This window comes from Anabas testudineus, chromosome 5, assembly GCF_900324465.2.
Source record: "Anabas testudineus chromosome 5, fAnaTes1.2, whole genome shotgun sequence".
NCBI lineage: Eukaryota > Metazoa > Chordata > Actinopteri > Anabantiformes > Anabantidae > Anabas > Anabas testudineus.
Window position 1 is genome coordinate 9817613 of NC_046614.1, and position 25471 is coordinate 9843083.

General features: G+C 39.9%; 3 protein-coding genes across 7 annotated transcripts; 1 reads left to right on the forward strand and 2 right to left on the reverse strand.

Annotated features, from left to right (window-relative positions):
* The first annotated feature begins 535 nt into the window (after positions 1–535).
* Positions 536–14481, forward strand: si:ch211-160o17.4 (homeodomain-interacting protein kinase 1). 4 transcript variants are annotated; one of them, XM_026347326.1, is made up of 18 exons: positions 536–884; positions 3192–3925; positions 4384–4575; positions 4922–5103; positions 5215–5338; positions 5516–5635; positions 5824–5910; positions 6051–6235; positions 6324–6474; positions 6558–6744; positions 7014–7132; positions 8598–8732; positions 9734–9894; positions 9984–10052; positions 10903–11073; positions 11238–11452; positions 11544–11653; positions 12685–14481. In XM_026347326.1, the coding sequence occupies exons 2-18, from the start codon at positions 3194–3196 to the stop codon at positions 13147–13149; spliced, it is 3405 nt and encodes a 1134-aa protein (XP_026203111.1). In that variant the 5' UTR covers positions 536–884; positions 3192–3193; the 3' UTR covers positions 13150–14481. The 4 variants fall into 4 exon arrangements, with proteins under 4 accessions (XP_026203111.1, XP_026203112.1, XP_026203113.1 ...); XM_026347327.1 differs by having other exon boundaries at positions 9737–9894; XM_026347328.1 differs by lacking the exon at positions 8598–8732.
* A 415-nt stretch (positions 14482–14896) lies between these two features.
* On the reverse strand, positions 14897–16396 carry LOC113154815 (E3 ubiquitin-protein ligase RNF186-like). Of its 2 annotated transcripts, XM_026349196.1 has the most exons (3): positions 16175–16396; positions 15623–16004; positions 14897–15508 (listed from the first exon to the last, which is right to left on the reverse strand). In XM_026349196.1, the coding sequence occupies exons 2-3, from the start codon at positions 15946–15948 to the stop codon at positions 15418–15420; spliced, it is 417 nt and encodes a 138-aa protein (XP_026204981.1). In that variant the 5' UTR covers positions 15949–16004; positions 16175–16396; the 3' UTR covers positions 14897–15417. The 2 variants fall into 2 exon arrangements, with proteins under 2 accessions (XP_026204981.1, XP_026204980.1); XM_026349195.1 differs by lacking the exon at positions 16175–16396 and having other exon boundaries at positions 15623–16162.
* A 951-nt stretch (positions 16397–17347) lies between these two features.
* ube2j2 (ubiquitin-conjugating enzyme E2, J2 (UBC6 homolog, yeast)) lies at positions 17348–25114 on the reverse strand. Its single transcript, XM_026349194.1, has 7 exons — positions 24958–25114; positions 22798–22928; positions 19751–19791; positions 19408–19510; positions 19156–19294; positions 18729–18809; positions 17348–18632 (listed from the first exon to the last, which is right to left on the reverse strand). The coding sequence occupies exons 2-7, from the start codon at positions 22926–22928 to the stop codon at positions 18342–18344; spliced, it is 786 nt and encodes a 261-aa protein (XP_026204979.1). The 5' UTR covers positions 24958–25114; the 3' UTR covers positions 17348–18341.
* Between the last annotated feature and the right edge of the window lie 357 nt (positions 25115–25471).

Here is a 25471-nt window from a genome sequence, read left to right on the forward strand (position 1 = left end):
TAACAACATACTTCTCTTGTGACAGCGGTTTTCCAAAGGACAGGCTGTTGTGGCTCTATTCATCTTTTCCACTCACACTATAATATCCTATGAGGGCTACTGTGTATATATAACTTTCTTTTCACTTTTATTATATTTTCCTATTATTAATACAGTTATGTTTCGACCTGTAGTTCGGGGTATGCAGTAAAACACTGTAATAAAACGAGGATTTCACATTCAGTCCCCTCCACTTCGTGGAACATGGTGTGCCTGCCGGAAAATTACTGGTAGGTTCTACGGAGGTCACGTCAATTTCTTTTTACCGTAGAATTTGGTTTATAATTTTCCTTCATGTCTGAAACGATTCCAAAATAAGCCTCGACTAAACTGACCGACCATGGAGGCATCTCCAAATATGTTTATGTAACATTCATCTCCACAAAGTCATAATTATTTTTAAACATTGCTCAAAACTCAGCTAATCTCTTTTTTCTATGCCCGTTAAATGCGCCGTAATTACGGTAATAACCGGAAATGCCGTAGGAATCGCAGCTGATATAAGGACGTGGTTTGTTCCGGTGAAAAGTGGATTTTTCTGCTTCAAGGCAGACGGTTTTACAACAGAAATTAGTACATTTCAGTGGTCAAATGTACACCGTTTAGGATTATGTTATTTAATACGTTTTATACAAAGAGGCTACTGTATTTTTCTTTTGAAAAGTCGGCATTGTAAGGCCTTTTCTTGCTGCCTTGCTCTCCATCGACTGAAGAAACAATGCAGGCCCAGCTAGCAGCTAATGCTAACTAGCTGGAGCTAATCGGATAACGCTGGTCCAGCAGACTGCAGTGGGATTTAAACCTCGGACGAAGCTGTTTTCGACGGTGTAACAACATCCAGTTCGGTATGCTACAGCTGCTCCTTTATTTTGTCTTGTTTCTCGCCTAGTCCGTGTCAACTTGCTTAACTTTAGCTAATTGTTGAGCTGATAATCCTACTTTACCTGTGAATAGCTCCTTAACATTTAGCTAAACGCCATATTTTCAGAAAGTTAAAGCGTTAGCTTGTTAGCATCAACAGTTAAGTAACGTTAACATTACTTTGCTAATTTGATCTTAAATCGACCTGTACCCGTGGTAATTTCATATATCGAGGCAGAATTACAGCCAAACATATATTCTGTTTATTTATGTGGTAATGATTTGGTGTTATGTTATAAAGGACGATCACAACTTGACTTTTACTGTGGTATATCATAGCCACCCTGTCAGCAGCAGTCTCTCGTTTCACAATTGGTATTTTCACTGCACAGGCTGGTCCACATTACACGTATGATCACTGGTTCAATTTATTAAGCCGAACTATAACGTAAGAGTTTTGTCACTTATTTCATACGAAGTCGTAAATATTATATAGTGTTAATGTTCGTACAGTAAAGCATCAATAGCCTGTAGCCTGTATCCAAGCAAACACGTTTCCCCTTTGCCATTTCCGTCCAACAAAGACACAAAAAGAAGAGAAATTACAAAGTGCCTTTCTTAACAATGAAGAGAAAAAAGAAACGATACAGAACTGGCATGAGAATCACTGTCATCAGTCTTCTCTCATCTCATATTTTTACTGAAGTGTTTACAATAGAAACGTACCACCTTACCTGGTCTGCTATTTTCCAGGAATCGTTTGCTGCAAAGTCATTACCTTCTGGACTAAATTGAGCCATTTTGATTAATAGAAAACTTAAGAAGACAGCTGTCTTAGCAGCAAATGACCCATTTCAAGCGGGTCTATTTTTCTCTTGTATTCTTTATATTAGCCTCCTTTTTCTTTAATGCCAGCTTTGCACATTGTCTGCATGGACATAGTCACCTGAAATGGTTTTCCAACAATATTGAGGGAGTTTCCAAAAGTGTCGAGTACTTGTTGACTGCTTCAGTCTCCTGTCCAACTCATCCCAAACCATCTCAGTTGGAATCAGAGTCGGTGATTGTACCCTCCACTCCAGCACACCTCCTCCTGCTCCACAGTGGGAACTGCACATTCAGGCACCGTCCGTTCACATGTGCTGTGTCTAATAAAGAGACAGTAGTTACCAAAGTAGAACCAAAAATATCAAATTCTGACTCATCAGACCAGAGGACAGTTTTCAGATTGACTGACCTTCATTTCCTAATATAACGATTGACTATCCTTTCTCTCTATGTAAGTCTATGTGAGTGTTTCTTGCATTTGTACAAGAATAATAACATGGAAGAAGTTATAGTAGTACTAACAGGGCTGTTGGTTACGTACCCATCCTTCCTCTGCACAATACAACTGATGTTCTCAAGCACATTAAGAAAGCAAGAAATGTGACAAATTAACTTTTGTTAAGTTTAACAAGGTGGTCTGTGGATTGAAAACCATTCCAGGTCAATATCTCGTGAATCTGTTAAGAGAATGACGAGTGTACCAAAGCCAAATGTTACACCATGGACTTAAATAGATATAATATAGATAATAAACTATAAAATATACTCTTGATTATTTAAAGCGTTATTCTTGACTGCATAATTTCAATGTGTTCAGTATTAATGTATAACTTTTAAAATGAATAAAAAGCGGGAAAGGGGAAGGTGTATCTAATGTTTTGAGTCTCAGTGTATAAAGAAATATATAAGTATATAAAAAAATGTAATTTGATAAATATTATCTTGACAGTTACATTTGCCCTGTTAAAGGCAAATTATTGAATAATCTTCTTATTTTTTTGATTAACTGTTTTGTTTCTGAAATGTTAAGCACTCAACTGCTTGTTTTGCCAAAAAGTGCAAAATGTCCCAAGATATTAATTTATAACATGCTAACAAGGAAAGGTGCAGTTCCTCACATTTTATATTATAATCCTGGTTACTGTTAAGTTGATCTCATCTAGCTAATAATCAACTGATTGTTCGCTGATTCTCAGAGATGTCCAACTTTATAGTTGTTATATAATATAGTATAGTGTTGTATATAGATTGTACAGTCTATAGCTTGTGATACAGCTGTTATAAATGTAGGTATATATAATGTTCTGGACTTCAGTATTAGGTTGTACCTAATATTATGAAAAGTGATGCAGTAGCTCGGTATTGATTGATACATTTATTTATAATTTCTTTATTACTAATGATTTTTGGTATTTTGGTTCTTTTTTAGTACATCAGTCTAATGATCACAAATTTCTTTCCAGCTATGAGCTCTCAGCTGCAGGTCTTCTCTCCTCCATCGATTTCCTCCAGTGCCTTTTGCCGTGTCAAGAAGCTGAAGGTGGAGAGTAATGTCTGGGATGTTTCCACCACTGAAGCTTACAGCTCCATAGCAGGCCAGTCAGCATATACCTTTACTCCTGCTATGGCTGTGCCTCCCTTTGCGCCGTCCCTGGTCTTCCCCCCTGCTGCTCCTGGTTCCCGCGGTCAAGTGGTTGTGCGGGCTGCTGATAGCACTGGTAGTCTTCCCCGTGGTTCCAGTCGTCAGGTTGCTGAGCAGGCAACATCCACCTCCTATGCTCATGCTGAGACATCCACTGAAACAAGGGCGCACAGGCATGGACACAAGAGAAAGATTGAAGAGGTGAATGAAGGCAGCGGGAGTGGAAGTGGCAGTGTCCAAATACTAGAGGAGCTCTCAGCCCCTGCAGCTACTTATTCCAACCGTACAGGTGGCGGTGGAGGAGGAGGCACAGGCCAGTCTATACCCCACTCAGCTCCAACCACCAAGAGCAGCAGCTCCAATGGCGAAGGAGATTATCAACTAGTGCAGCATGAGATCCTCTGCTCCGTTTCCTGCAGCTACGAAGTGCTTGAGTTTCTGGGAAGAGGCACATTTGGACAAGTGGCCAAGTGCTGGAAGAGAGGCACCAATGAGATTGTGGCCATCAAGATCCTGAAAAACCATCCATCTTATGCTCGACAAGGCCAAATTGAGGTAACCAGACAGACATTATCTAGTTAATGAAAATATCTGTGTATCCTGCTTTTGTAACAAGCCTAGTAGTGGTTACTTCTTTTGACAGCTTTGCAGAACTTCTGATCTTGCACAAAGTGGTTGTGTGTGTGTGTGTGAGTGTGAGATAACATTTAAATCCTTTGATCGACATTGCACTCCAGCTGTGACGGAAATTATTATTCGTGATTATTATTAGGTTATTAGTTACACTGTAAAACTACAGTTGTTATCTAGTTTTTGCCTGCTGGTGCTCTAGAGATTTATTTAGGGCTTTTAAATATAATTTTACACTCTGCAAAAAAAATATTTTTATTGCAAACTGGCCAAAACAGTAACTTCCAGCTCACATAGCATCATTGTGCATTTTACTGCATGTGCATTATATTAATACCATGTATGGACGAACATTTGGTGGAATAATTTTTTTACTTTGATAGGTGGGCATCCTGAACCGCCTGAGTGCAGAGAATGCAGACGAGTACAACTTTGTGCGTTCATATGAATGCTTCCAACACAAGGGTCATACCTGCCTGGTGTTTGAGATGCTTGAACAGAACCTGTATGACTTTCTTAAGCACAGCAAGTTCAGCCCACTTCCCCTGCGGCACATCAGACCTATCCTGCAACAGGTTTCCAAATGCTTTTCTTTCTTTCCTTCCTATTTTAAAACAAAAAGTTTTAAAACAAAAACAAAAATTCTTGACATTGGTTATAATGTAGTTATCGAGCATTGTTATTACTCTTGTACGAGCTGAAGCAATTAACAATTAATTGCTTTCGTCTTTGGAAGTTAATTATTGGCAACTATTTTGATGCTCAAATAAACATGTCAAGAGTTTTTCAACAAAAAATGTCCATGATATATCAATGAAAATTTGAATTTGTTAGTCTTATTGTTAATCTAAACTTTAAATCCAACAACATCTGATTAATATAGAGAGTAATAATATTTGTAACATTCGTTTGTATTTGTAGGTGGCTACAGCACTAATGAAGCTGAAGAGCCTGGGTCTGATTCATGCCGACCTGAAGCCTGAGAACATTATGCTGGTCGACCCCATCAGACACCCATACAGGGTGAAGGTCATTGACTTCGGGTCAGCAAGTCACGTGTCCAAGGCTGTCTGCTCAACATACTTACAGTCTCGCTACTACAGGTTGGTGGCACGATATCAAACTTCATAACACCTTCCCTTCTAATCTTAGGTGCATCGTTGGTAGCTCAGTTATATTTCTTTGTAACTCATTAATCTATATTCACTGACCAGGGCTCCAGAGATTATTTTGGGTCTGCCGTTCTGCGAAGCCATTGACATGTGGTCATTAGGCTGTGTAATAGCAGAGTTGTTTCTGGGTTGGCCACTTTACCCTGGAGCCTCAGAGTACGATCAGGTTGGTACCAACATTAGTGTAGATAGAAAATGCTCATGTGGAAAAACAAAAAATATAAGATGTTAGTGTGGCTGAGTTACTATAGATACTATGAGGAAACTGTAGACTGTGTGCCTTAAGCCAAGAAATAAATCTTGTGGAAGTACAAGTACAGCAACGTCTTTTTACATTTTTCAGATCCGTTACATTTCCCAGACTCAGGGTCTACCAGCAGAGTACCTACTGAGTGCTGGTACTAAGACCAGCCGCTTCTTCAATCGAGGCCCTGACTCTAGCTACCCACTGTGGAAGCTTAAGGTAAATAAAGCCACATGTAAAATCCTGGTGTATATGGGCCACATAGTATGGTCTGTAAAGATTTATTAGGACATGGTCTTTGGTGCTCCTTCTGTTTTTGATTCTTTTTAATGTAGTTGAATCTATAATTACGTAATTTCCAGAAGCAATAATTATAGCACAGAAAATAAATGATCATCTCTCTCTAGACTCCAGCTGATCATGAAATGGAGATGGGCATCAAATCCAAGGAGGCCAGGAAATACATCTTCAACTGTCTGGATGACATGATGCAGGTAGATAGAAACCTTTAACCATTAGAGCGGTTTTCCCACCACTTTCTACTCTGTACACACACGAAACACACAAACCAGGAAATTACCAGCACCTCATATATTTAGTTTGAACAATGTGGTTGTTACTTTATGCATTCTAGGTCAACCTATCATCTCATTTGGAGGGGACAGACATGTTGGCTGAGAAGGCTGATAGACGAGAGTTTATAGACCTCTTGAAGCGGATGCTCCGACTGGATGCCGACAAAAGGATCACACCTACAAAAACTCTCGGTCACCCCTTTGTCACAATGAGCCACCTCATGGACTATCCCCACAGTTCCCAGTAAGTGTGTGTGATAAGAAACACCTCTGTTTAGGGGAGTGTTTACTGAAATCTAATAACTGAAATATTTCTGCTGAAACCTCTCCAGTGTGAAGTCGTGCTTCCAGAACATGGAGATCTGCAAGCGCCGGAGTTCCTATGACAGTGGCAAATCTCTGTACTCTACCAATGCAGTCCCCAGTGCTGCAGCAGGCAACCTCACTGTTACCTTCAGTAGCCAACTCAACCAGCATAACCAGGTACAACCCAGGTCTAATCTCAAATTCTTACCCATTTAGGAACCTGTTACTCCTGTAGTGCTAATCAGTGGTGTCTTTAACAGGTGCCTTCTGCAGGGGGAGCGGTGCCTTTGCTGAACTACCAGCCAGCTCTGTACCAGCAGGCGACCATCAACATTCCTGGGCTTACTCAACAGAGTGTCCCGATTCCAACACGTCCTGCTGGGCTGTGTAGCCAGACAGAACCCTTCCAGCAGACTCTCATTGTCTGCCCACCCTCCACTATTCAAGGTAAAGGATATAGATAAGATCGAGATAAGGTTGTCAGGCTGTCCTTACCGACACTTTGATAATTGGATTATATTTTTTACCTTATTACAAATTAGGACATTAAAGGACTTAACTTTGCACATAGTTAACACTTAAAGCCCTGGATAAGGTTTATGATCTCTCCACTGCTTTCCTTGTTGGAGATACTCAACACACACACACCCTGAGCTGTATTTCACCAGTATTCTGGGATTATTCTTTTGACATGCTTTTGTGGGATTGTTTTACAGGCCTACAGCAATCCACTAAGAGTACCGGTTTCCCTGTGAGGATGGAGAACTCTGTACCAATAGTACCTCAGAACCAGTCTGCTCAGTCATTGCAGATCCAGCCAAGCATGCTCACACAGGTAAGAATACTTCAGGTGTGTATGTGTTGTCGACTTTCTTCAAGGGGTTAATCCTTTCAAAACATTTTATATTATGAATTCATTATGTTCTTTTCTCCTAGCATTATACTGTACCACCATAAAGAAACTCAAATTTGGATGATCCCTGGTCAGAGGTGATATGTTCACCACTATTATGAAGTTATGTCACACATAGGACCTGAGAATGTTGCTGCTTTTGTTTCCAGTAGATTTTCTTTCCACCAGCGGTGGTCACAGGTCAAACACTGCCTGGCTTTAGTGGACCAGCGCTTCTGACATGAAAATTGATTTGATGGTATGACATTTAAATGTCATTAAAGAGTCTCTAAAATGAGTGAGAAGAAATAATAGGGGAAAAGAAAAATCACGCAACATGAGAAAAGAGTGTGCGTGTGGAAGCCAAGTGACACTGCTTCGAATTTTTCAGTGCAAGTTTCTGGTTGACTGTAGGATATGGAACTGCACTTCAGACTTTGTTAATGACATTCAGAGGGACAACTGCCTCATCTCAGTTGGTCTTGAATGATTCAACATGCCTTGGTTAAATGTGTCATGTGCACTTACGCTGGGAGAACATTAGAGGTTAAATTGCTTGTGTGAAGGGGTTTGTAGATTGGCCACATTGGGTATAATGGTCACAGCATAATACATTTCTGTTTCTGTTTCTCAGAAAGAGGCATGTGACTTGAATTCTGTTCAAATGAGTCTCACACGGCTACTTTGACCAAGTGCACATAAACACATTTTTGTCATCCATCATTCCGTAACCTAAGCTCAAGGTTGCTGGAAAGAAATGTGTCAACACCCATGAATGATATTACGTTATTGGCTCCAAGCTGAGAGCAACCTTGCCCAGTGTTGCACATTCATGGAGACCCTGAGTGCATCGAAAGAATCTCCTTTCCTGCCCTGCCTTCTACAACCCCATTCTCTTCTTGTTGCCAGCAGAGTGGCTACATTTTGGTGCAGACAGGGGTATGTTACGTTCAACAAGGTTTACTTTCAGTGGAAAAATTTTCATTTTATTTCCTGTAGAATTCATAGATGTCGTGACTTGAGCGACATAGTCCTTGCTATTTTTGTTTGTGTTCCTGCTGATTGCATCCTGTCTTTGGTATGCTTCCAAACACTAATTGGACTGCCAACTCTTGGCCAGGCCTCTCTTATTTCCAGCCTACAATCTGGAATGAAGGCCAGATGTGGAGTGTGGGAGACTCATCTGGCTTGGAAAGCTAGTTAATTGCTGTTTGCTAAAATTAGAGATTAATTGCTTCTCACTGCAGAGATCAGGTGTCCAGATGGCCAGTGATACAAGTGTGCATCTCATGTGCAGCGTTTTTATCCGCTTTGTCCCTTTTATCTAAATCAAATAAACCACCTTGAAGGACACTACTTTTCATACTGTCCTAACACTGCCCTCCCCTATCCTCCCTCCCTCCTCCAGGGTTCCTGCACACCCCTGATGGTGGCCACCCTGCACCCACCCTCAGCAGGCATAGCCCCCCAGTATTCTCTGCCCCTTGGGCTGGGCACAGGGGTGGGTCGGCCCACCCTCCTGGAGCACACAGCCACAGTGCTGGTAAAGCAACAATGACAGCCCCTGACGAAGACATGCACACTACCACTAACAATGCCATCCTTCTTCTGCCCCACTCTCCTTTTTTTCTTTTCATTTGTTTGCAATTCCTCTGTGCCACACATTGTATGGGGCTAGTCTTCATTTTATGCATCGTATTTCTACCTCCCCCCCATCCCCCTTCACACATGGACTTGTCTTGCTAAACGGAATCATAGTCGAATTATCAATAGAAAAACACTTTTTTTTTGGTCAAGCAACATCATCCATACCCTCTTACAGATTAATTTGTAAAGTTACTCCCTTGTGAAATTAGATCAGACAAAATTTACCGTCTCTTTTTACTCCAAAGGACACCCTCCCCACACCATTCAACATTTTTTCATTCCCTCCCCCGCAGTCTTTCCCCATAGGTGTGCTGAGAGCATGGAGCGCATGTGTTGCTGAGTTGGTCTGCGCTTTGCTTGCAGCTTCTCTTGTCCTGTCCTTCCTTGGTTTCAGCAGCAGGAGTTGCAACTACAAATCTCACAAAAATCCATACTGAGCAGCCTGACTCTGACGCACATCTTCTGTTTCAGCCTCAGAACATGTGGCATGCTTTTTTTTTTCCCAAGACGGCTTATCAACAGACTGTTTGGCATCAGTGAACTAAACTAATCTTTCTTCAATGTTTCTTCTTTAACAGGCACCATGGTTCTGTGTTTATACCTGATCTGACTGTTTACAGTGCTTCGTTGTTCGCACTTTGCATGATATCATCTTGTGGATTTGTTGCAGGGCTGTGCTATAATAAGAGAATGGCTTGGGAAAGGTTGCTCGCTTATCTAGCTATATGCTTTTGCCTGTGGAAGAGACTGACCATTGGTCTGCCTCTTTGTCTTTGAATTTATTTCTCAGCATGGTTTGTCTGGTCCATTCCAGCAATCAAATAATGTGTGAAGTCAGAAATAGCTGATCTGTGATGTTACATGTACTGACGTGTGAGTGTCTGTTGTTTTTCTTAGCAGGCCTGGCCCACTGGCACCCAGCAAATCCTTATACCATCGTCATGGCAGCAGGTCCCAGGCGTGGCTATCCACAACTCTGCCCACCAGTCGAACGTCACTGGATCTCCCTTGGACACAATTCGCTCAGATGCTGCTGCACAGCAAGGACACAGCTGGAGGTGGGTTAACCAAGTCAGGTATATAGTTGGTTTTACCTTGTAACTTTGTGTGCATGTGTATCCACCACTAAACTCTTTAACCCTATTAGGAGCACAGCCCAAGGCAGAACTCAGGAGAGGAAAAAGGTGAAAGCCAGACGTGGAGAGAACAGAAACAGGTTGGTACAACCTGCAGTTTTAATCTCTCATTTGTCATTTGATTTTTTTTTTTTTTTTTTTGACTAGTTCTTTATAGCTTAGACATTTCCTATGTGCTTATGACATATGTTGCTTTATAAAAATAAAGATTTTATTTAAGTTTTTCTATAGACAATAGACTGTGGTGTTGATAATATGGAGTAGATAATGTTTCCTTTTCACATTTCCATATGTCTATATTCCATATGTTTCCACTGACGAGCTTTTCAGCAAGCGTGATTTATGGCTTCTTCCTTATGTAATTTTAGTTTGCATTTTTGGCCACAACAGACTCTATTAAGTAACAGCAGTTTTTCCCCCCGAACTCTTGTCACTATATTTATCACACTGGCATGATGGTTTCTCATGCAGTGCCTCCTAAGGGCTCAAAAGTCATGCACACTTAACTTGGCTTATGCACTACATTCCTGAATGTGTTTTTTTCCCAATATTATGTCATGTTGATTGTAAAGGACCTGAATTCTTTTTCACAATTTTTCTGAAAGTTTGCCACTAAGTAGTGAGCCACGAACCATCGTTTCTTGCAAACACTGAGCCTTTGGTTGATTCTTTTTTTATACCCAGACATGGCAATTTTAACTGTTACCATTGAACATTATAGTTTTGGAATCAACCAGATCTATTGATGACTGAGGTGATGTAACACGATGGTAAACAGGCTTCTGTCTTGGCGACAAATGAACAAATCAAAGATATTAGTTTTATCACATCATAGAAAAAGGTATATTGTATATTTGTTTTCTGTGTATGTTTCACAACCAAACTTACTTTCCTAAGATGAATTTAAAATGGGTTGGTGTCTCTGTCTAGGGGGTTGTCTGCTACATCATTACTTGGCAATAGTGGTGTGACCCCACCCAGCTCCAGTGCAGCGATGTCTCAGCCAATCGTCATCTCTGACACGCCGAGTCCAGCGGTTAGCATAATCACTATTCACAGTGACACAGACACAGAGGATGAGAGGAAGTTCCATCCTGCCAGGTGCGGAAAAGATACTCCTTCATATTATACTTTTTGTTTGTAGCATGAGAGTTCGATATTTTTAGTGTAAACACTCCTGTGACCAGGTGTTTTCAGTGAGGGTAGTGATTTTACTACCATAATAAATGGTCTCATTTTTTTGATATAATCCTCTCTCTATGCAGTGTTGGTCTGAGCCAGCGCACCAACGTTATCAGCTGTGTGACAGTGCATGACTCGGACTCCTCCACAGCTAGCCCCCTGACTCCTCTGCCCCGGACACTTAACCCAACTAGTGCCATATCATCGCGCCAGGCCAAGTCATTGGCAGTGGTGGCACCTTCAGTTAAAACCCAGGGTACAGAAAGAGGAGCAGCTTCACGTGGGCGCTTAGAGACAGGTGTGTCCTCTATCAATTCTTCTATCAATAATGAATTTTCTTTAGTGTGCGTAAGGAACTTAATGTTATAACTGTTAAAATAATTCCCCAGTGAGCTACATGAAGCCAAAGAGATCCCACAGACAGCCCTGCAGTTCTGGGGAAAGTATGGAGCGTCATGGACTGGTGCCAAGCCAGTCACACCCCTTAAACCTCAGTCAGGTGAGCACTTATTTGTGTTGGTGGTTTTACAAGGCCATTGATAATCAGTGTTTATTTTTATTGAACCTCTTTAATAACTTGTAAATTCCTAAGTAACACTGCTATGGAATTCCCCTGCTGATAATCAGCTTATCTTTTTAATGATTAACGTATTGTGTATATTTCCACTGAAACCTTTACAATTAGCATAATCAGCTGCTGATAACACAGAAGGGTTTTGAAGCAACATTTGACATTAGGCCTTAAAACCCTTTCACATGACCTTTTGTATTGGTAAAAAAGTCCCCACCTGGATTTAACTAAGCAAATATGTAAGATAATTATTGCATGGATGATTATTTTTCAGCTGGCAGCAAGTTATTTGAACTCTAACTGATGCAGTTAGCGTTAACTAAGCTAACAACCATGTCAGAAGACACATCCTGTGGTCATGGAAAAGATGTTAACCTGTTTCAGAAGGGTCAAATTATTGGCATAAAACAAGCAAGAAGATTTCTAAGACTACTGAAATAGTTAACAACTGTCCAAAGCACCATTAACTGGAAGGATAGTGGGGAACCGTCATCTCTGAGGAAGAAATGTGGTCAGAAAAAAAATCTAATTGTGAAAAACAGTGGCACTCATGGCTATGTTTAATAGTGAAGGTAAGAGCATTTCCAAATGCACAACATGGAGGGAACTCAAGGGAAACAGCTGTGTAGCCTTAAGAAAACCCACTTGTCAGTGAGGCCAATCGGAATTAGCTTTAGCTTTAAATTTAATGATTTGCTAGGGAGCATAAATATTGGACTCTGGAGCAATGGAAGAAGGTCATGTGGTCTGATGAGTCCAGATTTACCCTGTTCCAGAGTGATGGGTGCATCAGGGTAAGAAGTGATGCACTCATAATGCCTAGTACCTACTGTACGAGCCTGTGGGGGCAGTGCAGGTATTTATAATCAGAGACACTGAAAATCAACTGGACAAGTGAGTTTTCAGTGTTGTTGTTACTTGTATGCAGGTGTGTGTATAGTAATTGTTATTTCTTTCAGGTTCAGCCCGTGGTTTCCTCATCTCAGGAGCGCTCCGGAGCGTCCCACAGTGACTCGTCTTTGCGTCGCCAGCAGACATTTCCAGCGGCTGCTTCAGCCTCTCACTACAACTTCCCGGAGGTGTCCGCTCTGGCCTCAGCCCCTGGCTCCAGCCTGTACACCTATCCAGCCTCCACCGCGCTCTCCACAGCTTCTCAGGCCATGGAGCAGCTGCTGGGCCGTGGTCACAACAGTCACGGACACTCTCCCTCTGCCTATGCAGCAACATACACCTCAACCTCCTCCTCTAGAAGGGACTCGACCAGTCGCAAGGATTCTGTCAGTAGTCTGCTGCACGGCCTCCCCGCAGCCTACCAGCATCAGTTCGCTGCTGGTTCTCCCTATGTTAGTGTGACACCCCGGGCAGAGGCGTACAGCACCTACCAGCTGAGCCCCAGGCGCCTCACACAGTACCCTTACCTATAGGGAGTCACACACCTGCTTCCCACATACTATCACAAAGGAACATTTAAGCTGTATTTCTAGTAGAGTAACTGTTGGTCACTTATTTGTTTGCTGCTTTCAACTCATTACGTGCTCTTTTGGACTGTTTTACTGTTTCCAACATGTCCCATGTTGTTATTTGATATGTATGGGTTTATTTTCCCTTTTCAATATTGTTTAACACATATTTTATCCCCATCTTATCTAAATTTACTATTGTAGTAAATTTTACACCTTTTATCTCAAGCTTTTGTGTGAAGAGAGATTATTCTCCTTCCACGAGCTGCGTTGACACTTTAGGTGAGCTTTTAGACGTTGGACTCACAAGACTGGTGAAGCTGACTAAAGTTACAAGACACGACCCTTGTTAGAGTTTTTACACTAATCCTGCAAGATCCTGTGTTAGCTGACATAATTACTGTACCTTCCCCATGTCCCTGTTTACTCATGTCTTTTACTATGTTTAAATTATGTTTTGTCAGTGTGAGAAGAGGACGGTCCACAAAGATGTTGAATACAAGAGAAGTGTGGCGAAAACTGTGATGGATACATGTTAATTTAAGTGCACATGTGATGGTGTGTTAATGTAGTGTCAGTATTTAGGCAGGATTAATCATGTTCTTATGCAATAGAAAGTTTTTTGTTTTCTTTTTTAATTGCATCGACTGAGTGCTGGACGTATTTATGCAGAGCAAAGGAGTAGGATTAACCATCCCGAGGAGTGACATGAAAAAAATGTAGGTTTAATGAATTAAAAAAAAAAAAAAAAAAACAAAGAAAATTGGCCTTTTCTTTCCTGCTTTCCCTCCATGAATTATCCAAAAATCTCTAGATCTGTGAATCATGATTGTGTAGGACCTATTCATTATTGGAATAAATGTATGGCCAGTTTTATTGTTCTCTAGTAGAAAAAAATATTTGCTTGTTTTTTTTTTCCCCTTTGACATTTAAAAAAAAAAAAAAAAAAAAAAAAGTAAAGACATTGGACACTAGGACACTGTAACAAACTGCCCACAGTGCTGTATGATGACTGGTGGATTTAAGCTTTTGCTAATAACTTTCCAGCAGGTCAGCAGCTTTTCCTCATCTTTAAAGAAGTTGAATCTTTGGATGGTTTCTGTGGGCGATGGAAACTTTTTAAGTAAACCTTTCCTGTTGTGTTTGCATCAGTTTTGTGTTGTACTGTCTAAATATTTAACTGTATTTCATCTTAACATAGTGTAGTTAGGAGGCTCTGGTAGAACTAATTCAGGGAAAAAGGCTCCAGCAGAAATAATCCACTGTCACCGTTTTCAATAAAATAACCACAAACTCGGATTGTTTTTTTTTGTCTGTCCTGTGTTTGTTCTCCTCCTACAGTAGCTGAGATCAGCAGACAATAAAACTGAGATATGAAACTATAAAATCAAGCCAGTAGCAGAATATAGTCTAAAGAGAATCTCTTATTTTAATATTCAAGGAACCAGTAAAACGAGAACCGTGAAGTAAATTCAACATGTTACTGAACACGTTTTAAAATCTTTTACCAAATATGTAAAAACACTAAGTGCAATACACTAAAATAGTTTTGGATTTGGGTTTAATTGCTACAACATCAGTGAATCAACCACACACTAAACTGGATTTTAATGTTATTATATGCTTAGGTAAACTTTATAATTTTACATACGACGCAGCCGTTCTAAGAGAAATAAGTGGTGGACACTGGTCAAGAGCTACTTTTGAACAATAAAGTTTAAAAGAGTTTATTAACAGTTTAGAAATATATCTGAATACATTTCATTTTATTACTTGAATCCTTCATAATATAGAGTAAAGAAAAATATCAGATCAGATTAAAAGTGGCAAAAAAAGTAAATAATTTACTGCATATAAATAATTTTACATTACAAAACCTCTACGTTTCTTATGTTACACTTCAGCTCAGTAAACAGTGTTTTGATTGACTTAATGAGTTACTTATATTTCACAGTTACTCTTAAAGTGGTTAAATAACAATTCACAGATGAAAACTTGACTTACAGTCAGTGCAGTCCTTTCAAGTTCAGGTCAAAAAGAACTTTAAACACTCCACATTAGGCTGTTCAGGCCTTGGCTCCTCAAAAGCAGCCTCTGACGTGGCTCTTAAAGGCGACTGTGCTGCTGCAGACGCGCAAGTTGTGCAAGTTGTACAAGAGCCACCAGGCCAGTTAAGTCAAACGAGGAAAACAAGGAAACGAGAAGCTGCCGTCACTCTCTGCTGTTTAAATGTCAGCAATTATCCAACTGTTCTCCTTGCAGCATCACACACTTGAATATGTTTTGGAGTTTGGACATGAAACCAGAGTGCCTTGGACTGGGGCTAAATAAAAAAAGAGAGAGACAGATGTGTTTAGGATTCCTACCTGAAACGGTAAACAGTGCTAAAAATTACACAATAAAAACTGAAGCACAGATACAGTTTTAAAATACGTACCTAAGTGCTGACGTGATCATTTGGGTCTTTGTGAAGTTTACATCCTCCAATGATTCACATTTTCTCGCCTGCTTCTCTTCTGCAATCTGGTCCCAGATCTCCGTGTTGACCCACAGGGACCCGGGCAGAGCCAGGCTGGACCGGGTGCAGGTAATCCAGCGGCACAGAGGGCAGGCGACTGTGCGGATGACTCCGTCCAGCTTGGACAGCCTCTCCAGGCAGGGGGAGCAGAACGTGTGGTTGCAGTGAAGCATGCGTGGGACCCGATAACTGCGGGAATACTCGTAGCAGCACACAACACACTCGAGCTCTTCACTGATGAACATGTTGACTTCGGTAAACGTAGAGGATGGAGTGAAAGAGGACTGAATCCCTTCAAAACCTTCAGCACACAGCATAGAAACAAATTAGTAAAGGGCATGACATGAAATAATCAACAGTGACATGAATAAAAATATAAAGATCTGCTAATAATAAATGCTCTTAAATAAAATAATTAAAGCATAGTATTATTATTATTACTACAGCACTAAGGCAGAACACAACACTTACTTGTAGGATAGACAGAGGACGTACGATACTACACAGGATGAAGCTTCTGCTGAACTGAGAGAGCTTTGCTGCGCACGCTTAAGAAGTCACTCCAGCATTTCCAAGGAAGAGTCATCTACAGGTAAACAAGCTTCTGTGGAACTCTACTCTTACCCAAGTGCAAACATTCAACCTCCCCAACCTGTTTGTTATCTAATCTTATAATTGCAGGCTGCGAGGAATCTCATTCTGATTTAAAGCATGTGTTAAGGAGGAAAATAAAACTTTGACTTCATTAAAACATAATTTGCTGAAGGTTATGGACACATTTAAGTGTGGTTTGCCGCAGAAGGAGTTTAAAGGAAGGTTTTCTAAAATGCCCCGCCACGCAGGGTAATTTATTTGCATTTACTATGAAAACATACAATGTCACACAAGATTAACTGAAGCATGGAAATTTGGGCATTTGCTGTATAATCACACAGACGCACTCCTATCATCATCATCATCATCATCATCATCATCATCATCATCGGTCTTTTTTTTTTTTTCTTTTTTTTTGAGATGGCGCCAAGAAAAGAAGAGCAATAAAAAGGTGAATTTTCTGCTGTCAGACCATTTTTCTGTTGAAACAGTAGATACACAGTAGAACCATCTTTACTAACCGCAATGCACAACAGGAATTTATCAGCAAAAATGTGGGGCTGTGCCATGACCTGTCTGAGTCTGCCCACAATAGACGAGTCTAGCGAACACTAGATACTTCTTCAGAACCCTGACAGACAAGCTGAAACTCTCTCTATAAATAAACAGAATAAAATGAAAGAAAACAAAAATCTGAGAAATGAATATACAGAGGCAAAATGTTGGTTCTGTTTACGTGTTTCCTTACTTGGACCTATATAGAGTGGTGCTATATTGGTCAGCTAAGCCAATTTAAAAAGGTACTGGTCTGCATTTACTTCTGTGCGGACACTGGGGTTCACTGCTTGGCTCATGGGTTGGCTCGAGAGAACTGGACTCACATTTTTCTACACATAATTGGGACACTTGTCAATACTCTGGTGTAGAGAGACTACTTTCTTCACTACTTGCTCAGATCCAAAGGTGTTTTCTGGTGCAGAAAATAGCCCAAAACACTAAGATGCAGAAGTGCTGACAAGTGTATCAGGTTCTCTTTCTATCATTTTGTAATGTGTTTTTGGACCCCCCCCCCCCCCATCTGAACGTGCACAAGTCATAAATCAACAAGCACCACAGGGCTTTTCCTGTGATGTCCAATTCCCACTCTCTATATATACACGTAGATTGTCAACAGGTACACAAGGTAATGTTGCAGACTGGGATTTTTTTCAAGTGTATGTGCAACATCCTGAGCCTCACGTACATGTCTCCGTTCTGCACAAACAACTCAATGGCTGTGACGTAGAAAAATGGAGAGCAAGAGAAACCAGTTCCTTAATGGTGGCAGCGGATTATTGAAACCTGATGTTCGACTCTACTGCTTATAAATGCATAAAAACAAGTCTCTGATGAATCAACAGCTGAAGGTCACTGAACAAATTAAGCAGAAGATGCTTCTAATACTAGGTACACATCATCGTGGCTCCACTTCTCTGTTAACTTGGAGTCGACTTGGTGCTTAGTCCTGCCAATCAAATGATTACCAGGAAACAGCAGAACTACGTTCTCTGGAAGTGATTGGAAGCAAACCTGCTTTGATAATAATCTATTTAACAGTTAAATAAACAGTAAGGCCTTGGAAAGTTATGATAGTGTGGGACAACAATGCTGACTTTCATTTCACCTATTTCTGACATTGTGACCAGCTCTCCAGGTGTTTTCTCAGTTCTACGCTCTCCTACAACCCATGAGCCGAGTTTGTTCCTACAACCGATATAAACCACTGAAGCACAGAATGGATCACAACCCTTTTAATAAGCCCCTCAAATCCCTTTCGCCCCAGCGCCACACCCGTCCACTCCCCCACCTCCTTCTCTCAAACCTTCCTGGGAGGGTTGGCTTTGAGTTTCCGTCTTTCAAAGTCCATTGTGGTGGTGGTGGTGGTTGTGGAGGGGTTTAAACCTGGACTGAACATCCCTCCCCCACGTAGTGTGTTTGTAGAATGTGGAGTCCACTAGCTGGCTCGTCTGCAGGAGGGACCATCGCCCTAAGACACCGGCCCCTCTCACTCCTGGGCTATGCTCCTCAGCACGTACTTGACTGTGTAGGCAAACGCTGCAAAGCCTACAATCACAAACAGGTTGGCTAGAGCACCACCTAGAAGTCCATGGTTGCGATTGGCCTGCTGCAGGCCAGGAGCGGGATTGGCACCCCCGAGTGGGATGGGACCTCCGTTGAGGGCAGGGAGGCCGTAGTGGGCCTGTTGAGGGTCACCGTCGGGCACCACATCAGGTAATGGGAGAGGCTGAGTGCGGGCGCTTAACTCTTCTTGGGCCTTCTGTTTCTGCTTTATCTCCTGTTGCAGGTCGAGAACAAGATGGCAGAATATTAGACCAACAAGAACAAAAAAGGAGAGAGAAGAACAGAAAGGTACGGTTCGCTTCATCCTTACATCGACAACATCCGGAAACAGCTCACAGAACACTTTATCCTTGAGGTTGAAGGCCAGGCTTTGGGCTGACAGCTGTCTTTTCTGGAAAAGACAAAAAATGCACATCAAATATTTGAAGCTTCAGAGATTGTTTATTGTGACTATTCTCAAGGCTCGACATTAACACCCACGAAGCCACCAAACGCAGGTGGATTAGCAGTGGATCATTCCCACTTGCCTCTTTGGTGGGCTGCTTTTTTCTCAAAAGGCATCTGAAATAATAAACTAATTGCAATCGGACATTACGACACTACATGTAGATGCTGTAGCTGGTGTAGTGCGCAGCCAGGGTACATCACAGTGTGAGTGGATGCAAACACAACACCTCTAATGAGGAAAAATGTTCATGTCAAGCCCTAAAAGGTTTTATGATATTTGTTGTAATAACCGTGTAGTCCGATGTCTCGATGCTCCCGAGGGTCGGTCCCTTCTCCACCATGAAGCTGAGCAGACCTGTGAGGATCGTGGAAACAGACCATGCCGGGTTCCACGTGTCTGGATGGAAGTCTGTGATGGACAAACATAACCTGTGGTGGAAACAGGCAAAGTTATAAAAAGGAGCAAGGATACAAAATATTATATATTAATAATAATAATAATAATAATAACAAGATAATTAAAAATGACAAAACATTCATACCTTGTATTGCACTTAAATCTCCCATTTGGCGTAATCATATAGATACTTGGTGGTTTAAAAGGAAACTCTCGAGGAAATATGAGTTTTCCATGATAATATCCTCCTAAGTACAAACAAACGTCACATATTGTGTCACATCTGTCAGTTTAAGTCGAGACAGAAAATGTGAGTCAGATGGCTCCTCATTAATTCCAGATTCCTGCTTCCTTTTTGTAGCATGACAAATAGTTTAGAAATCACAGGGAGGAGCAGGAATCAACTTGTCTAAAAGTTAAATATATACCAATGAATAGAAACTAACTGAACCAAACATGTTTGTTAACATGATGTCTGTAGGTTTTACCTTCATATGGAGTTTTCTCAGGACCTCTGACTACATAATGCCTAGAGAGGAGAAAATAATGACAAAATATTAGGTAGCTGTTGCTTCCTAAATTTTGTTATTAATAGGTTTTGGTTTCAATAGACAGTTTTTTTCTTCTAGATTCGTAATGCAGGTTAGAAATAACCCAAAATTATATTAACTCTTTCACCTAAATGTTTTTCCACGTCTTCAACATTTTCAAGAATTACATTCGTATTGAGAGGCACATTATTTTGTTATGAAATAATCTGCCAATTTTTTTTTTAACTTATAAAAGCTATATAAAATATCAGTACAGTATAACATCTCAGCTATCCTCTTTAGTTTTTGACCATCAGTCTAAAACAGGTGCAGCATAAGTGAATCAACTCCAAACCACAGATGTATTCTGTCTGTGGGTACTGGATATATTGCACCATGTTTACCGTTTATTTTACCCTGACAAAGACCCAACTGGAAGCAAACAGCCTTTATTTATGAACAAATGAGCTATCACTAACCAAATAAAACAAGTTTATATGATACAGTAAATGACTCCGGTTTTAGCCACTTTAGTCTTATTATCTTTTATGTGTTATAAATGACAATGATAACTTTGCCTTGTCTGCAACTTTTGGTACCTTTTCGGCAAGTCCTCTTTATAATATTAGCAGACGTTAACGGGTTAACTAAAAGTTAAATAAAAGTAGAAACAAATACTGTATTTGAGTATAAGTACAATAATTGTGGATAATGTGTACCCACAATGCTTATTTCTCAAGAATGACAGGCTGTGACAAGTGAGCAGTAAAACAGCAAATGAAACTACAAAGAAAGAAAATACCTCGACGTGAGTCAACATCTATTCTACAGAAATAACTGACTCAATGTGTAACTGATAAAACACATACTATAAAAAAACAGAGTACAAGTGTTTTATACACCCTGAACACTGAGGTGGTGTTAAAGTTAACACATGAAGTAATAAAAGCATCACTACCAAAGGTGTACATATAATAACTGCAACTGCACATTATAGTATGTGAGCACATGTATAAATGTATAACTGTACAAAGTAGATCCTGACTGAACCCAGGATGAAGGTCAAGCACTGGTAAATAAGAGATTACTTAAGATTCTCAGTGGGGTATAGCAGAGGATTTTTTGCAGAAGAATCAATCATTTCAAATTTGGCTGTTGATTACTTGGCTAAATATTTGACTTCAGCTTATCTTTATTATGTGGTCAAGATGAGGTCATTTACACCTCCTGTAAAAACTATTTGCACACGTGAAAACACCTGCTTTCATTTGAACTTGCTATACATACACTGTACTGAAGAAATTCAGTGGAAAGTCCATGATAGTGGGTATATACAGTCACCTCCTTGGATGTTTCATCCTTTTGTTGACATAAATCAGTCATGGTCAATAAAAGATGGCGACTTATAAGTAATGTCAATTAAATACAAATATGTAATGTGAATTAGCGTTTGCATCAAGTGATTTCAGTCAAAGGAAACTTATTTCTTGTTATTCAGCATTCCTGGCAGGTCATTGAAAAGCATAAGTCAGGGGATGGATACAAAAAAATCTCCAAGATACTGAAGATCACTCGGAGTTCACTGAAATCCATCTTCAAGAAATGATAGGTGTATCACACATGTCTAAATCTGCCTAGAACAGGCCGTCCACGCAAACTGAGTGAGCGTGGAGAGAGAGGCCACTAACACACCAGTAACTACTCTGATAAAGTTACAAGTTTCAGCAACTGAGATAAGAGAGACTGTGCAGCTTTATGAGAACGTGGGCTTGAGTTCGCCAATGGGCAATATCAAGCTGTGAAAGACTCAATGGTGCAGTGGAAATGGGTTCTTTGGTCTGATGAGACAACTACAGCTTGGGAGAAGATTTGCTTTCCAGCAAAACAATGACCCAAAGCATAAAGAGAGCGCTGCACAGAAATGGTTTACTGACAACAAGGTGAACGTTCTGGAGTGGCGCCGTCAAAGCCCAGACCTCAATCCAATAGAGAACTTGTGGATGGACTTGAAAAGGCCTGTTCACACCCACGCAACCTGACAAAAATGCCAGTGTCCAGATGTGCAAGCCTAATTGAGATCTATCCACACAGACTCCATGCTGTGATTTCAACCAAAGGAACATCTACTAAATACTGAGCTGAAAAGGGTGAATATTAATGCAAACACTGATTTCACCTCATATATTTTTATTTAATTGACATTACTTTGTAGAAATATGTTTTCACTTTATTGATATTAATGAGGTATTTTTCTGAAATGTTTTTGTCAAAGTCACCAACTTTTCTTGACCATGATTGATTTATAATGTCAATAAAAGGATGAAACATCCAAGGGAGTGAATACTTTTTATAGGCGTTGTATATGGGTTTATTATTTCTTTTTATTTAGGCACAGAAAGCCAACAAATCCAAGGGATGAAGCACATTTTCGCTAGAAATAACTGTCATTAACTAAGGGCATAACTCAAAGATCAATCAAGAGGCTGTACTTTGTCCTTGTGCCTTTCTGATTATCTAACTTATACTTGTTCTAGTCAATTATTGGTTATTAGATAATTGCTTATTTAGTCAGTGTTTACTGCTTCTACTGATTAAAGCAGTAAATAAGTGGGATACAAGTATAACTGATAGTGTTTCATGAGTTAAATAGTTTGCTAACCTCAACCCATCACTAACAAACAGTATTTTCTAAATTATATTTTTTAACCAGATTCTCCATCACATTTCAGAGACAGATAAGAACATTTATAACTAAACCTGTATTTAGAACCCTGGGCTTTGTTTAACCACTATTGTGTCTGTTGTTACAAATTTGCTGTGTAAATATGCTAGTATGTTTTGGAAATATAGACAGATTGGTGTACAGAATTGTTTAGTAAAAAGAGCTACAATGACAAAGGGACAGATTACCATTAACATACAGAATTCCAAGTTAGAGCACCGTAATGCAGCATGTTATCATGGTGGTGGTGATTTCTGGATGTAGGCCAGGATGAACAGCTTACCATTCTAGGATGTTGGAGGGGAGAGGTTCTGCGCAGATGTAAGGCACGGGGTCTTTCTTTATCCTGAGGTAATCCTGCTTAAGTCGCTGAGTGGCTGTGGTTGGAGCTCTCTTATTCCCGTTGTTGTTCATCTGAAGATTTAGAGCACATGCAACAGGGAAATACTGAAATTTATATGGTTTCAAAATCTGTTACTGTGGAACAACTTCACAGTCGTTTAATGTGTACCTGACCTTCGCTGCAGACTTTTCAACTTAGATTTAGCTTTCTGGAAACTCAGCCTTTTACTTGGATTAACATTGTGTGTCTTATATTCAATGTACAGAACACCATTTCACCTGTCACTGCCATTCAGTAAAAACCTTAAAATGCATATTTTATATATTATATCTTAATGTATCTATGTTGGCAAACTTTGCAGACATGACTGTGCAAAATATATGATGATAGTGTAGTGGTCATTACGAAGCAGGAAGTACAGCGTGTGGAAAACAAACGGAAATGATAAGTAAGCATTAGCCAAAATAATGGTTTGACAGGCAAAAGACTTAGCAAGCACTTGGCAGAGAAACACATATATGTGATTATTCTAATTAGTAATCATTGTAACGCACTAGCCATCTGGGAGCAAGTTTACAATTAAAACTGTTGATAGCGAGCATGTGGATCATCAAGGTTAACTTGTTACTGTTCTTCTGAGGATTAGTCTTGTTTGATTAATATTTGTTTAAAATGTCGGAGATAACTCTGCATTTATTGACTGTATCTATGGATTATTTTTTATTGATGATGAAATGAATGTCAGTCACTTTAGTAAGTAAGAGTGACTCAAAATCCATTAAAATGTAGATATGCGCCAAAATCTCACATTCAAGAAGCTTCTTTTCATACATGCCACAGATTAATTTTATTTGTTGACTGACAAAACTGTTATTCAAATTATTGTTTCAGTTCGTTGTAGAAGCACTCTAAATAGACTACTGAATTACAGCAATACTTGAATTAAATTAAATTGTAGGACCTCATCATCATTTTTGCTTGAAATTTTTTAATCACTAAAATTAACCAACTTGCCACTGTTGATCACATCTATCATGTTAATGCACAGTAAATGCACTTTAAAATATATACAGTTTGACTCCTTTAAAATATATACTATACAGAGCGGCAGTGATTAGTTGATCAAAAGGTATTTGATCATTTTCTAAGAAGAAATGCCAAAACATTTCGTTTTCAGCTTCTAATAAGTGAGTGTGTTGCTCATCTTTGTCATAATTGATAGTAACCTGATTGATATTGGATGTTGGGTCATTATTCAAACAAAATGAGACCTTATGTATTTTGTCATGCTTCCGCTTTACATGTCAAATCTTTCTGATGTCTTATGTAAAGCACTTTGAATTGTTGTTAGATGATACAGTACAAATTAATTTTCCATGCCATGCCAGGTAAACGAAAAATCTTAAACTTTAAAATGGAAATACGTGGGAATACTAGTATTTCGACACTGTATTTAGCTACATATGATGTTTTAGGTGAAACTGAATTTAACTACATGTAGTTTCTGTGCACTTGAGCCCACTGAACTCGAGATAACTCCACTGTTTGCTAACTGCACCACTGACCCAGTATCATGTGGCTAACAGCTGACATTTAATGCTAATAGGTTGTACGTGAACTTATCTCCGTGCCACTTCCTTGTTAAATAAGACACTACTTAAAGTAACTTCTGTTAGCTAAGGCTAATCCGCAAATTGGCAAGCTAGACTGGGTAATGTTAAACTAAACAGATCGATAAGTTAGACAAATATCAGGAAGTTACTCGACCGCGGACTGTAAACACCAAGTGCACACAAAATGCGGAATGACATTATATGTGTCTGACGATTTTTATTAATTACAGGGTGTCATCATCGTCCTTTCAGCGAGGCTAACTTAAGTAACGTTCACCCAGATGAAGCTAGTATGTACTGGTACAGTCATGTCTGTGTGTAGCTACTGTGTTAGCCACCACCGACTAACGCCAGCTAACCCAGGCCACGGCTATGTTTAGCTAGCTAGCGTTAGCAGCGGCTAGCACAAACACTTCTCTCACTACCGAGAACTGACACCCCAGGTCTCTCAAATTTACAAACTAGAGGGCGTGTAGCACAGACATACCTCTCCAGAGACCCCAGTGAGAATAGATATTCGTGACTAGACACGAAATAAGGCTGTTGTGTCTGCTGTCAAACCCCAAACCGAGAAGACGATGACACCGACGTAGCTTTAGCTTTTGCCAGGAGCAGGAAAAATGACACTTCCGGTTGTTTTCTTCTTTTGTGTCATTATAACAGGTTGAAAGGCGCATTACTGTCACCGGTTGACCTGGAATATTATGTCTAATTATGAATATTTAAAAGCCTGATCATATTTACTAAATATTGTAACCTTTGAATACAAAGAATAATAATTATAATATCCATACTTACAATTTGTAATTAATTATTATCATCTCCACACACCTGACACACACCTAAAAATTCATCTGTGTCACTTCAAGGACTTTTCTGCAACATCTGCTAAACCAGCTCAGATTTTCTGACTGATTTTGCTTTTTGTTGCTTCATAAAGTGTCATGTTGCTATAGCTACTGTATAATAGCATGAAGAATCAGATTTTAAAAAGAAAGATG